We start from the raw sequence: 13,519 nt of genomic DNA on the forward strand, positions 1-13,519 counted from the left end.
TTTGTTTTCTTGTACTTTCTTTGGTTTTGGTTTTGGTTTTGTCAACAAGAGCTCATTGTTCAATCCTATCCGGTTAAGGAATAATGTAAAGTTCTTGCATTGAAATGTTGACATATTCATACTTATATCTGAAGACTTGCAGCATATAGAAAGAAAAGAATTTCATGACAGATACTTTGAATTTCACCTTTCCACTGTTCATCCATCCGATCTTCTCCTCTCTGTCCTGATCGACACGTGTTCGTTACAATTTTTCAAGAAAACCAACCAATAACTAGCAAAGATTTGAACATCGGATTCATTCGTTAAGTTAAATAGAGCAGAACTTGTTTTCTGCTCAATTTTTTTGTCAGTTGTTCAACATATTGCAAAATGAAGGGAATGCATCAGAATTTTGGATTTGCCGGTGATTTCACTTCAGAGTTTTCTGACTATTTACCCCAAAGTTATGGTATTCAGCAGCAGTCTGCACCAATGGGATTCCATAGTCAACCAGTAGCCGCAGGAAATGCCTTGCAGCAGCCGAATTCTTGGCCTGGTCATTCATCCAGCAGTATTATCAGCAGGATTGGATCACCGGCTTCTGCATTTTATGCAACTGAACTCTATATGGGCTTGTCTCAGTGTGATTTCCAAGAAAATAGCTCCACCTGTTGCTCCCAACAATTCAAGAATTCATATCAAAGAATACCGTCTTTCCAGCAACCTGGAAGTGGCTTCTGTGGAGACTCACTGCCAAGAACTCAACCGGATTTCCAGACCAAGAACGGCCTCTCACCAGCTGTGAGAACCCAAACGCCAAATAGCCAATATATCAGGCCTGAAAAAAGTCCATTCAGCAATCTTTCCGAGAGTGAGCAGCTACTGTACCTGAAAAACAAGCTTTTAGGTGATCTTGATGATTCAAATTCGAGAAGCCCTTCCATTCCGTTTGACGCACATCCTGATGTTGAAGTAAGTATATCAAAAGTCCATCTCACTTTCTTCTTTATTTGTTCAATCCATTAATAACAATTTTCTGCATTCACACAGGTCTCACAGAATATATATGCAGCCGATTTTGGACAAACAAAGGCGTCTGGGAGACAACCTGTATGCCTGTCGACTACGCCAGGCAATAACTCTGCATCCCCTGCAGCAGTTCCATCAAGTAAGACCCGAATTAGGTGGACTCAGGATCTCCACGATCGGTTTGTTGAGTGTGTGAACCGACTCGGTGGGCCTGACAGTAAGTGATTTTCGGATACTTATCGTTCAACTATTCAGTTCAATAATGTTTAGATTAATTCTCCATTCATAACATAGAGTCAACACCAAAGGCAATACTCAAGTTGATGGACACTGAGGGACTTACCATCTTTCATGTCAAAAGCCATTTGCAGGTAAACAACAAATTCCCTTCATTTCTTCAGTTCTCACTGTTCATTATTTCAGAATTCTGAATTCAGCCTTCTCATTCTGTTATTTTGTTTTCTTTGTAGAAATATCGAAATGCAAAGTACATACCGGAATCTGTGGAAGGTATACTTTTGAGCACATAGAAATGCTCTCGCTCTCAAAACTTTTAGCCTTCTGTGGAGATGCATCTGATTTATTACCCTCCTTTTTCAGGAAAATCTGACAAGAAGAATAGTACAAACAATGCAGCACAGATTGACATCAAAACGTAAAATTGCTTGGATTCATGAATTTGATTCCATCCCACTTACCTTTATGTTTTTCATAACGTTTTCAAACATCATTTTGCAGCGGTCTACAACTCAAGGAGGCACTGCAACTTCAATTAGACGTTCAAATGCGTCTTCATGAGCAATTAGAGGTAGCTCAAATGGTTTTCTAGCACGCATATCTCAACTTGAAATGCTTGGAAGTTCCTGATTTGATCAACTAGTTAACTAGAAACTGAGAGTTTTAATCATTTTCTCTGCTCTAGATTCAAAAGAAATTACAAATAAGGATTGAGGAACAAGGGAAACAGCTACAAATGATGTTTGATCAGCAACAAAAGACAACACAAATTCTCGTGGAATCAAGAAATACAGACAACAAATGTACTCCCAATAACTTATCCACTACACTTGAAGATCCTGAGGTTCTCATCTTAGATGGTTCTGATGATGATATGGTCTTCCCCTCCAAGATAAGCTAGGCCATACCAGACAAGAACTCTCGATTTTCTCCAAACACTGTTACCACTTATGCCATCCATCAAGTTTTAAGGTAAAAAAGGCAGAGTCCTGCAACACAAATCAGCACGAGTCAAGAACCTTATGCAATCAAGAAAGGCTTCACCAAAGCAGCTTATTGTGTCTGAGGGAATCACACACGACGTAGTCATATAGTATACATGCTTGTACCCCCCATCATGTTTCTTGTGATCATACAGACAGTATACATGAGTGCATAATTTGACAGACAACAGTTTTTTTTTTTTGTGATTGGACTCGAGTATACATCTCGTGTACTTGGGTTGTCTTTTGCCATTGGTGTCTCCATTTCCGTGATTCATCAGTTGTTTTCAACAAGATTTGAATATTTCTCGAGTGTCAGTCTTGAACAAGAATTTTATGGTTGTTTAGTTTCATGCATGACATCTTGATTACCTTGTTCAGTATAGAGATTTGGACAGAGTAACTGGGGAATGCAGCAGTAAACACATGTTATTGAAAAAATTCTAATCCTTAAAAATGTGAATGAATGTCCTAACTCTCAAGGACAACAACCATATCTGCCACCGATGAGGTGCTAGTTTAATCGATAAAGTTCAGGCCCGATAACTTTAAGGTCATGGGTTCAAAGCCCGCAAACATGAGTTGTTGATTAAATATAGATATATAATGATTAGTATATGATTATTTTAGTTGTTGATTGTTATTAGACTCAAATATTTGATATTAGTGATTATAATAAACTTATTTAATGAATAATAAATCAGATTTCATTTAAAAAAAACAAAGACAAAAACAAAAAACACCAAGATTATTGTCTAGTAGTTAGATATGTAGCTGATTAACTGGACTGTGGCCCATTATGGTAGGCCCAGATTTTGTAACTTGGACTTGCTCTTCAGCCCAAACTTTGATGAATATTGTTGCTAGGGTTTAAACAAAGTAGATCCAGTCCAACGTATTATTGTTTGAATTTATTTAAATAATTATCAAATTTAAAAATTAATATTTTCGAATTCCATTTTGTTAATACTAAATCCAATTCAAACAAATTCTAGTCTAATCGAATATGAGTAGAACTCCTGCAGTTTAAAATTTTGTTTGATGTGCATTTTGTTATTTTTTTTAAATAATTGAATTGAGTCCAGTCCAATTTTAGAATTTATTAAATAAAATTTTAAATTTTAAATTTAATTTCTTAAGTTAATGAGCCAAATTTAAACAAATTTTTAATAGTGTATCTGAAATTTAATTAATTTTTCAGGGCCCAGTTGCCCCTCCCAATTGCCTGTCATTTTATGATTAATCGCTTAAATAAATTATTTTATTTCAATTCCTACTTTATAATTAACAGTTATCTATAAATTATAATAATTTATATAAAACAATATATATATATATATTATAAAACTCAAACTTATAAATTCATGATTTTAAATTTAATTTTAGACACTGAACTAAAACATCATGGTCCCAATGTAATTGTTCGTCGTACTAACGTATCTTTGGGGGTTTTCTTTGATTTTGGTCAGTGTAATTTTCATTTTAAAGCATCTACTGCCACTTTGCCTTTTTCTTTTCTTTTTGTGGGTTTTGTAAAACCCTCAGGCGAATGTAAGGAAGGCGCAGAAGCAAAGGGTACAGGTAAAACCCCAAAGAGAAAGAGGCGCAGTTGCAAAGAGACGAAGTCTGAAGCTCTCACAACGAAAGGCCTCCAAGAAATTCAAAACGAGGTTAGCAACTCAGTTCTCAGGGTTCACATAGACAAGATTCTGTTTACCTGTAATCTTTGCTTTAATCCAAGTATTGAGAAAAGGATATCCCATGAGCAGTTTGCAGAAACTTAGAACATCCCATGTTCTCAAATGGGTTTCTTTATTGTGCACTGAGAATTGCTGTAGCCCATCAAAATCCAGTCTTTATGTGAGCGGATCATATCAGCTTTTGCGACATCTTAGATTTTGTACAACAGGAAGTGATGTTGGTTTGAGGAACAATCTTGGTGAACTAGCAAAGAAATCACGTGTTGTAAGAAGTGAAGCTCAGGCTGCTTTATCCGAGTACTTCCATTCCACTAGGGGTTTTCAGATCACGGATGCTGAGAATATGAGTAAAAATGCCCCCGAGTTCTTTGATAGCTTGGTGAAGAGAGTGGATGTTCGTGATGCCAAAGTTGGGCGCTCCTTGGCTCGGTTCTTGAGGTACCATCCTGTCAATGAGTTTGAGCCGTTCTTTGAGAGCATAGGTTTGAAGCCTTCTGAATACTTGTCCTTTCTTCCACGAGATTTGATGTTTCTAAATGATGATCAATTGTTGTTGGAGAACTATAATGTTTTGTGTAATTATGGCATTGCGAGGAATAGGATAGGAAAGATATATAAAGAAGAAAGAGAAGTTTTCCAGTATGAATGTGGAGTTTTGCAATCAAAGCTTCGATCTTTTCAGCATTTGGGGTTAAAACAGTCTACTGTTGCCAAGATTATTGCTTCAAGTCCCCGTCTTTTGAGGGGAGATGTTGATCAGGAATTTGTTGAGGTTCTAGCAAAATTAAAGAAAGTAGGGATTGAATATGAGTGGCTTGAGGAGCATATGTCTGAAGAGGATTCTTACAATTGGAAAAATATGCTTGAGCTCATTTTCTTATTAAGTGAGATGGACTTGAGTGACGAGCAATTCGGAGAACTGTTTAGACAGCATCCTGATCTATTGCTTGAGTGCTCTGGACGTATTACCTCTTGCTTATTTGGGTTGTTGCTGAAATTTGGATCCACAATGGGTGATGTTAGAACTGCGATTCTTCAGTTTCCCCAAATATCCGTCTCGAAATTTACCAATAACTTATGTAATTGCTACAAATTCCTCATCGAAATTAACATGGATGTCCAAGAAATTGGTAGGATTGTTCGTCTGTACCCAACAGTGTTAGGTTCATGTGAACTCAAAAAAGTTGACAGCTTAATGAGCACATTGAACTGCGGAAAGAACAGGCTCTGTCAAATGGTCAAGGATGACCCCTGCATATTAAAGAAATGGGTTCTTGGAGTAAGAGTCGACCGGCTAGAAGAGCCAAAAAGGGTTCTCAGAGTAAGGATGATGAAAACAAAGTTTTTGTTAAGCCTGGGCTTTGTAGAGAAGTCAAAGGAAATGGAAAAGGCTATTAAAGTGGTTCGAGGCAAAGGAGTGGAACTTGAAGAGAGGTTCGAGTCTCTACTGAATTTTGGTTTTAGTCGGGAGCAAGTCATACAGATGGTCAAAGTATCACCCCAAATTCTCAATCAGTCCAAGGATGTTATTGAGACAAAGATTGGGTTTTTTATAAAAGAGTTAGGCTTGCCGGTCTCTGATTTGCTCACTCATCCAAAACTTGTTTCTTATAATATTAAGAGGGTGAAACTTAGACTTTCAATGTACAAATGGCTTAAAGATAAAGGAATAGTTCATCCTAAGTTGGCCTTAAGCACTCTCTTGGCAAGCTCCGAAAAAAGATTTGTGGGGACTTATGTAAATGCTCATCCTGGAGGGCCTGAATATTGGAAGAGACTGAAGAAAGAAATATATTCTGACTGAAAAACAGTTTCTTTTTGCTGGCCTCGACATTCTTGTTAACAGATTGATATTGAAAGGCATACTTCACCTAAGCTTCATTTTAGAAGTCTCCTGCGCAAGATGTGCTTTGTGTGAGCTCCTTTTTTCATATAAGTTCATCCACCATAACCTGGATAAGGCAAACTAAACATAAGAACAGGTAACTGCATTTTGATTACTGGTATATATTTTGCAAGTCTGGTATTGGTAAGACTGTACTGTGTTGATGTGGGCTATAGCAAAATAGTTAGAGTCTGTCCATTTCTGCAATTTATTTGCTCACACATTGGTTTCTACTCTTGTTGTCCACTTGTTCCGTTACTGTTGGACAATGGGACTGAACGTTTCCTACTGGCCATTTCCGTCTCTTAGAAGTTGTTATTCACTTATAACTTATAACTGCATGTCTAATTCGTTACTACACTCTTCAACTGTTTATCTCATATTCCCTCCATACCAATAAGAATTGGCCCCATCGACTTGGGAAGATACTTTAAAGTTTAGCGTCATTATTACCCTAAAAAATAGTGGTCGAAAGTTAGTGGTGTCACATTACTACTTAATTGAACCGTGTGAACTTTTGGAGAAAGAACTTCCATTTTAGTAAATGGAACTGAATCTTGCTATGTAGTTCAGGAAAAAAACCACGTGATCAAGCCACAAGAAGTGCTGCCTGTATTATCAAATGTGTGTGACATATTTGATGAAAAGTTTATCATGTTTTAATTATTCATTGAGCACGTAACTGGGAAGCATCACATAGGTTTCTCCGGTGCCACCTAAAGCTTATAAGTACATTTAGTTTGCTAAAAACAACAGGCAAAACCTCAGTCCTAATTAATACATATGTTCTATTTGATTGCAAAAAGTCATCTCCAACAACCATGCATCCTGGATTGTTCTTGTAAGCAAAATTCAACTGGTTTGCATTTCTAACAACTATATGCAAACAGTTTGTGTTATGACATTCTCTTTTGTTAACATCTTGTTGCAGGGAGACGCGACCAAACGTAAGGTTGCAGAGCAGATGAAGCTCGTATTTTGTCGAGCAGAAGAGCTCATAGGGTTAGGAAAACATATCAGTAGAATGAATTATGCGAAATTCTTGGATGGACCCGAGGAAACATCGATAATTCTTATCTTGATTTCCATATGACAGTTTTGTAAACTAGTTAGGCAGATAATAGTGATCTGAATAGCAAAGGCAGCCATCCACATCATCCAAGCAGAAATGCACATTGTGGATACAAATCTTACTTGGTGATTGCTAAACTTAACAGATGCATTTATTTCATCTCTTGCTGATGTCTGCAAGTTATGTGGTTCCAAGTAATGAGTTATGAACTTTTGTGGTGGTAGTAGTTTGTTATTGCATTAAAATCTCTGCGATGATGAATGGTGTGTTTTATTATAGGGAAAATAGAAGGCTCTGCCTTAATGTTTGTCATAATTATAAATATATTTTCATTCTAAAATTACAAATATATTAACAAATATCTTCTTGTGACAGCTCACTGTAGGAAAATATTTATTAGGGTATTTATAATTTTTCAAATAACGAGAGGTATTTATAATTAAGGAAACTTCATGGAAGCCCCTTGTAATTTATTTTTTATTATATATAAAAAACATTTGTCTTTGTTCAATCCGGATGTTTCAAGATACTATTCTCATTTTATATTTTATTCGATACACACACCATGCGTATAGAATTTATATTGCATGCATATCTTTTTAATATGCATAATTCGTAATATAGAATTAAGGGATAATTATATTTATATTTTTTTAATCTATGGTTTATTTATACAAATAATTTTTGCATTTCGAAAAATTCATACACCTTTGGAAATATCGATATTATTACACAAATTATTAGTCTTTTTATTGTTATGAGTAATTTTTATAATTATTCAAAAGATAATAATGATTTGTCTAAATAGATCATAAGATAGGTGTGTAATTGTAATTATTCCTAAAATTAAATGAAAGATTTAAGGAAAAAACATAATTTGCAGTAAAGAATCCAAATAGCTATTTTCAAGAATCAAGATTAGGAGAAGATAAATTGGGCCGGACTATCTGTTCTAGGCAGTACAGAATATCAGCCCACGAGCCCAAATTAGAAGGAACCACGACAAAAAGGGCCGTCAGCCCAACCAACGCTGCGGCAAGCGCCTCTGACAGTCATGAGTACTCATGGCACCCAGCTGGTCGGCGTGTAGTCCCCAGGCCAGCCCAACAAAGATCTGAGGTCATTTTTGTCATTCCACACACGACAAATTTTGATCCTCCCCTCTTTTGCCCTTTGGGTTTCTGTAATATATATATATATATATATATATATATTCAAGCACCAAGCAAAGAATATTAGTGTCAGGTGCGACCCTCCCTCCCTCACTCATTGTGACCCCTCATTACTCATTTCATAAATCACGGACATTTTTATTGCAATTCACAAAATCTACTATAAATTAATTACATAATTCCATACATTATATATTTTAGGATAAATTACAACGATCTTTTTTTAGATTTAGCATAATTATAAATATACTTTGTTGTTTGAAAAACTATCAATACCTTCTTAATTTTACAACCGTCTAACAATTAGTTTAATTTGTTCATTTTTTATAGCAAACTGACCAAAATGCCCTTATGGATTAAAAATTATAATTTTATTTATTTTTTTATGGACTGAGTGGATGACTTTTTATAATTTTTAAAAAAATTTCATCCATCCCGTTCGATTTTTTTTATAAATTTTTAATTTTCTTCAAAAATAAAAAAATACAATAAGGACAAAGTTGATAATTTCATACCTCCATACAAAGATTATATAATTTCATCAAATATTATGAGGTATTTGTAATTTTTTAAACAATAAGGAGTGTTCATAATGATGTCAAACTTCAGGAGAAGTCGTTGTAATTTACCCTATATTTAATCATGTAATTATTGTATGACTTAAAAAGAAATAACCATCACAAGACAAGTATTATTCTTACGATATGATTGGTTTCACATATTACATTTAATTTGAAAATGTTTCTTCAAAAAGTTACTTTTTTTATACTAAAAAAATATACCCTGTAATCCTCTTTGCATGCTGTTTAATTTATTTATTTTACGAAATTGATTATAAAAAAAATACAAAATTTTTATTCTAAGAAACTAGCTTAATAAGTATTTGAATTTAGGACGCGATAAATTTAAATAATGTGAAATAAAATAATCAATGTTTTAAAGAAAATTAACCAAAAACAAATTTTCAAAAGGTAAAAATATTTGATTGGAAGATAATATTAGATATAAATGCATGTATAGGAAATCATGAGATTCACCAACAATTGGACAAATTAAAGCTTCACCAAGTGATGAAATGATAGTGTAGCTTTAAATAAGGTAGGTGTCTTTTAATTTTTTTAATTTTTTTTATGGTAGTTGTCATTTGACTTAATAATAATAAGACCATTGTTATTATTGAATTTTGACAACTAATAAAGAAAAGATATTATTGTTACTTATGGTGGCTCAGAAGAAATTCTTGAAAAAACAGACAAAAACCAAAAATAACAAAGGACCCATTCTATAATTTTATGATTAGTTATTAGATTTTTTGGCCCACACTTTTGATGGTATTTAGAAATTTTTATATATTGGACAATGATTCCACAATTTTCATGTTTAATATCTTTGTTGCAATGATCAATCATCTATTCTCATTAATTTAATATTACCTATTTTTGTTTATTTTATATATATAGTTTTAAAGATCTTTCGAGTATCGGTATATTTAATTGTACGGACATTTTTGTATATTATAAAATGTATAAATATTTTTTTATTTAATCCTAACATTACTTTTGAATTTATTACATGTAGACCTTAATATTAATATTAGTTCCAAAAGAGAGAAAAAAAAAACAAAGAATAATATGAAAAAATATTTTATCTTTCTTGATAAAAGAAGTGAGAGAGTCTTACCTAAGTTGTGGTACTGAACTGGCATGCAGAAGATTATCTCACCATATTTTATTAATTTTTAATTGGCAGATTTTTTTGACCTTTTCTTTTAAATTTTATTTTCTACAATAAATAATAAAATTTTCTTCCTTCATTTATACTTTACCCTAATTTCCCAAACACCCCTTAAAAAATAAATAAAATGAATATCCTTTTCACCACTTCTAACTTTTAACTGCACATTTTTTTCCCCTTCATTTGTCTCTCCTCTTCTAGTCTTTGCCTCCCTCAGCTCATTGGTTTAGTTTCATTTCAACCTTGGATGGGAAAAAGACTCAATCTTTTCAAATCCCTGTTCAGTTGCTGAAACTTTTTCTCATTCCCTCTTGTTTCTTGATCTGGGCTTCCGTTCTTTCCTGACTCAGATCAATTTTGTTCTAAGTTTCTCACTCATAGCTCTATCAAGACTTCATCTTTTTTACTCCCACTATTGTTGAAGCTATTCATGCAAGCAGAAAAACCACATCTGATTAGTGGGGTGTTATCAGTTTCTTGATTGGTACGATAATATTCATAAAGATGGTTGCTTTGATTAAGGATGCGAGTGGGAGCTGTTCCTTCTGAGGTCAGCTTCATTCGGTATGGTGTTCTTGGCACTTTTTTGTATTATGTTAAGCATCATATAAATAGTTTGATCATAGTTTGTTGTGGGCTTCCGATAATCATATGTGTTCAATTTATTTGGATTTGTTTGTTTGATTTCTCAGTTAGTTTTTCAGAAAATAAATCAATTCTGAGGTGTTGTTTGTGTTGTTCGTGAACTGGTTCTTGATTTTCTTTCGCTAACTAAGTGTTGTGTGTGGATGAGCTTGCTAGATTTAATATATTATTTCTGAGCTTTATTGATTGAGTAATTTTTATTAGTTCTGGGTTTAATTTAGTCATTGGTTCTATCAAATTCATTAGTGGATGAGGATAGATAAGCTTTAGATTTATCTACTTTTGTAGATATGCAGGCTTAGATGGCTTACTCATCTGTGTTTAAATCTACTTGTTTGGACCTTTTTTCTACCTTTTCAAGTTTTGCTTGTTGAAGTTTTGAAATCTATCATGTTAGCTTGATACAGATATTCTTCTTTTCAATTTTTGTAACAGTTGTGTTTGTCATTGCAGATTTATTGTTGTTTGTTCAATTTGCTGAGTTGCGAAATGGGCAGAGGGAGAGGAAAAGGCAAGAAACAACCTGCACTTGCTGCTCGTGATGATACTGGAAGTGGTGAGGATGAGAAGTTGCCGGTGAGGAGGAGAGGGAGACCGCAAAAACCGTTGAAAGATGACATTGAGGAGGAGGATGAAGTTGTGAATATAATAGAAGAAGATGACGCCATAGAGGAAACAAAAGGCTCGGTATTGAGTAAAAGTACCAAGAACCAAGCTGCCACAGAGAATGGTAGGAAGAGGAAGAGACCATCACAAGTAAAGGAAAGTGTCGATTCATTAAAAGAGGAAAACGGCGTGGGAACCAAAACTAGTGCTACTGACCTGATCAAGTCAGTCGGGTATAGACAAAATGGCAGCAGAAGGAAAAATAAGCCTAGGCGGGCTGCTGAAGTTGGCGTTGAGTGCAAATGAAGACTGTATTGCTGCTCATTGAGGGTTGAAGCTTTGATGACTTGTATCGGCTTTTAAGTATTTATTTCTTTTTCTTCTTTTGGTTTCCGACTTCATCATGTTTTTGGTAATGCTAGTTGAGAAAAAAAATTCTTAAATTCATGGTTTCTGATTAGTGCAGAAGATTGCAGCAATTTTCTTGGGTGTTTGCTGTAGATAGCAGATCTAGATTCTTTATACAGGTACTTGGTGTCAAGTAACCAGGAATTTTGCTCAGCTCCCTCAAACACTATCCTATATTGACATTATACGTTTTCTGTTGTAATCATATGTATTGCTCCTATGCCTTTCTTTTCCTTCTGCTCCGGGCAAGATTATTTTTATCATGAATGCATTAAACTGTATAGCACGAATAAGTAATTCCTCAGGACATAACATGATGAAGGTGATAGAGTTCTCCTATGTTGACTACAGAAGCTGGAGAGGAGGTAGATGCATGAACTAGTCTGCGGTATATAACATCCCTGAGATCCAGGTAAAAATACGAGGATCGATTGTTAATTTTAACTATGTATGTCCTTTCCATTTTGAGAATCTTGGATATTCTTGGCCTTTCTATTTATCAGTGAAGGACTATCATGAATTTTATATATGCATTGGATGTGTTCTTGATACGAAGTTCTGTTTGGTAATATCCGGAGATATCATGCACTTGCATGTAAGTGATCAAAGATGTGTTATAGAGTGGACCAAGATTTATCGACTTGCATCTTGTCATAATGTCTTCTTTTCGGTTCATGCAACAATTTTCCTGAAGTTGCATAAATTTTTATTTCTGTGCCTTCTATGGCCAAATGATGACATTTTTGGACAATTTGCATTTCTTCTGTTTCGTCATGAAAGGAAGGAAAAGAAGAAGGTTGTCATATAACAACCTACCACAGCATTTGCCGACGGATACTCTTTTCTTTTCTAGTGGGATCGAGTTCAAACTATTTTACACTTTCTCTTGACTGCACTCTGATGCTTCTGTTTCTCAGCTCATGTTCCAGGAAAGTCTTGAATGTGATATTATTATTGAGCCCATATGTGCTGATATTCGGTCGATTTCTGTCTTGAATCCGTTTATCATAAGCCATTTTTATGCTCATTCGCGTCAAATTCTACTCGTTTCGCTCTTCCTTTCTGGTTAATGTCCAAAACTTGATTTTGTATGGCATCAAACTTCCAGATTGGATTTTCTATTGTAATTTCTGTTGCATCTTTTGTTTTGTTTCACATGTATACATCACGTATATAAAATCTTTCTTTGGACAAGATCAATGATGTGATGTTTATATTATATATAAAATGAAATAGAAGATCAACATGGATTGAAACAGGAAATCCAATCCGTCCAACTTCATACACAGCTCTTGTTTGATGTACACTATTGTGCTGCTTTTTCAGGTGGGAAAGGAAAAGAGAAAGGAAGACATTTGAATGAAGTTGGGCTTTCAACAAGTAAGGCCCAATCATTTACTGAAAATGGGCTTCGGACAAACATTAATTTTAAGGATTTGGCCCATATACAAAATGCTAGTTTGCCCCAAGCCCAATTGAATTTCAATACCAATATATTCATTTGATTACTACAACTTGGGTCTTATGCATCATAGTAGCAAAAATAAGTCACTTGTCCCCATTGCTTTCGGATGTGTAGCAGGAACCAGGAAGTCCCGTGTTCGAAATTTTCTTAGACCAATAAACTGTGAGTTGGAATTAGTCTCGAGCTAAATGAACTTGGTGGGTCATAGGTTGTGAAAGTAAGTTCTCCAAATGTTTTTTCAAAAAAAAAAATCATAAAATTTAATGGAAACAAAATAATATTTGGTGTAGAGGTATTAAATTGAAATACATGTTACAACAAATGGATAATAGAATTGGAAAAATTGAAATATGAATGAGATATAAGGTTGGTGGGTGTTACCCACACTCGTTATGGTAAGTAGTGATGTTTCTACTAAAAGAAAGATTCCACAGTATCTTTTTGTATTCAATTTTGTTCTTTTTAAATCAAATTTAATATATATATATAATTATTTCATTATTTAAAGAGGGTGAGGTGAGGCCTCCAACTTTGGCATTAAATGAGGTGTGTCAGTCTCATTTTGCAGGGCCACCCACATAACATTGAATGAGGCATGGGA

General features: G+C 34.5%; 3 protein-coding genes across 5 annotated transcripts; all 3 read left to right on the forward strand.

Moving 5' to 3' along the window:
- Nucleotides 1-2,535, forward strand: LOC105159693 (myb family transcription factor PHL5). Of its 2 annotated transcripts, none has more exons than XM_020693185.1 (7): nucleotides 1-954; nucleotides 1,033-1,150; nucleotides 1,306-1,382; nucleotides 1,482-1,521; nucleotides 1,612-1,666; nucleotides 1,750-1,819; nucleotides 1,934-2,535. In XM_020693185.1, the coding sequence occupies exons 1-7, from the start codon at nucleotides 373-375 to the stop codon at nucleotides 2,147-2,149; spliced, it is 1,158 nt and encodes a 385-aa protein (XP_020548844.1). In that variant the 5' UTR covers nucleotides 1-372; the 3' UTR covers nucleotides 2,150-2,535. The 2 variants fall into 2 exon arrangements, with proteins under 2 accessions (XP_020548844.1, XP_011075159.1); XM_011076857.2 differs by having other exon boundaries at nucleotides 2-954; nucleotides 1,033-1,228.
- On the forward strand, nucleotides 3,768-7,097 carry LOC105159694 (transcription termination factor MTEF18, mitochondrial; the record flags this gene model as incomplete). Its single annotated transcript, XM_020693283.1, has 3 exons — nucleotides 3,768-3,901; nucleotides 4,001-5,913; nucleotides 6,748-7,097. Coding segments are annotated over 2 exons (1,869 nt in total), but the record flags the coding sequence as incomplete, so codon positions are not given.
- LOC105159695 lies at nucleotides 9,968-11,677 on the forward strand. 2 transcript variants are annotated; one of them, XM_011076859.2, is made up of 2 exons: nucleotides 9,968-10,344; nucleotides 10,893-11,677. In XM_011076859.2, exons 1-2 carry the CDS (start codon nucleotides 10,318-10,320, stop codon nucleotides 11,349-11,351), a joined length of 486 nt encoding a protein of 161 aa, XP_011075161.1. In that variant the 5' UTR covers nucleotides 9,968-10,317; the 3' UTR covers nucleotides 11,352-11,677. The 2 variants fall into 2 exon arrangements, with proteins under 2 accessions (XP_011075161.1, XP_011075162.1); XM_011076860.2 differs by having other exon boundaries at nucleotides 9,969-10,358.

Source organism: Sesamum indicum, linkage group LG4 (genome assembly GCF_000512975.1).
Source record: "Sesamum indicum cultivar Zhongzhi No. 13 linkage group LG4, S_indicum_v1.0, whole genome shotgun sequence".
NCBI lineage: Eukaryota > Viridiplantae > Streptophyta > Magnoliopsida > Lamiales > Pedaliaceae > Sesamum > Sesamum indicum.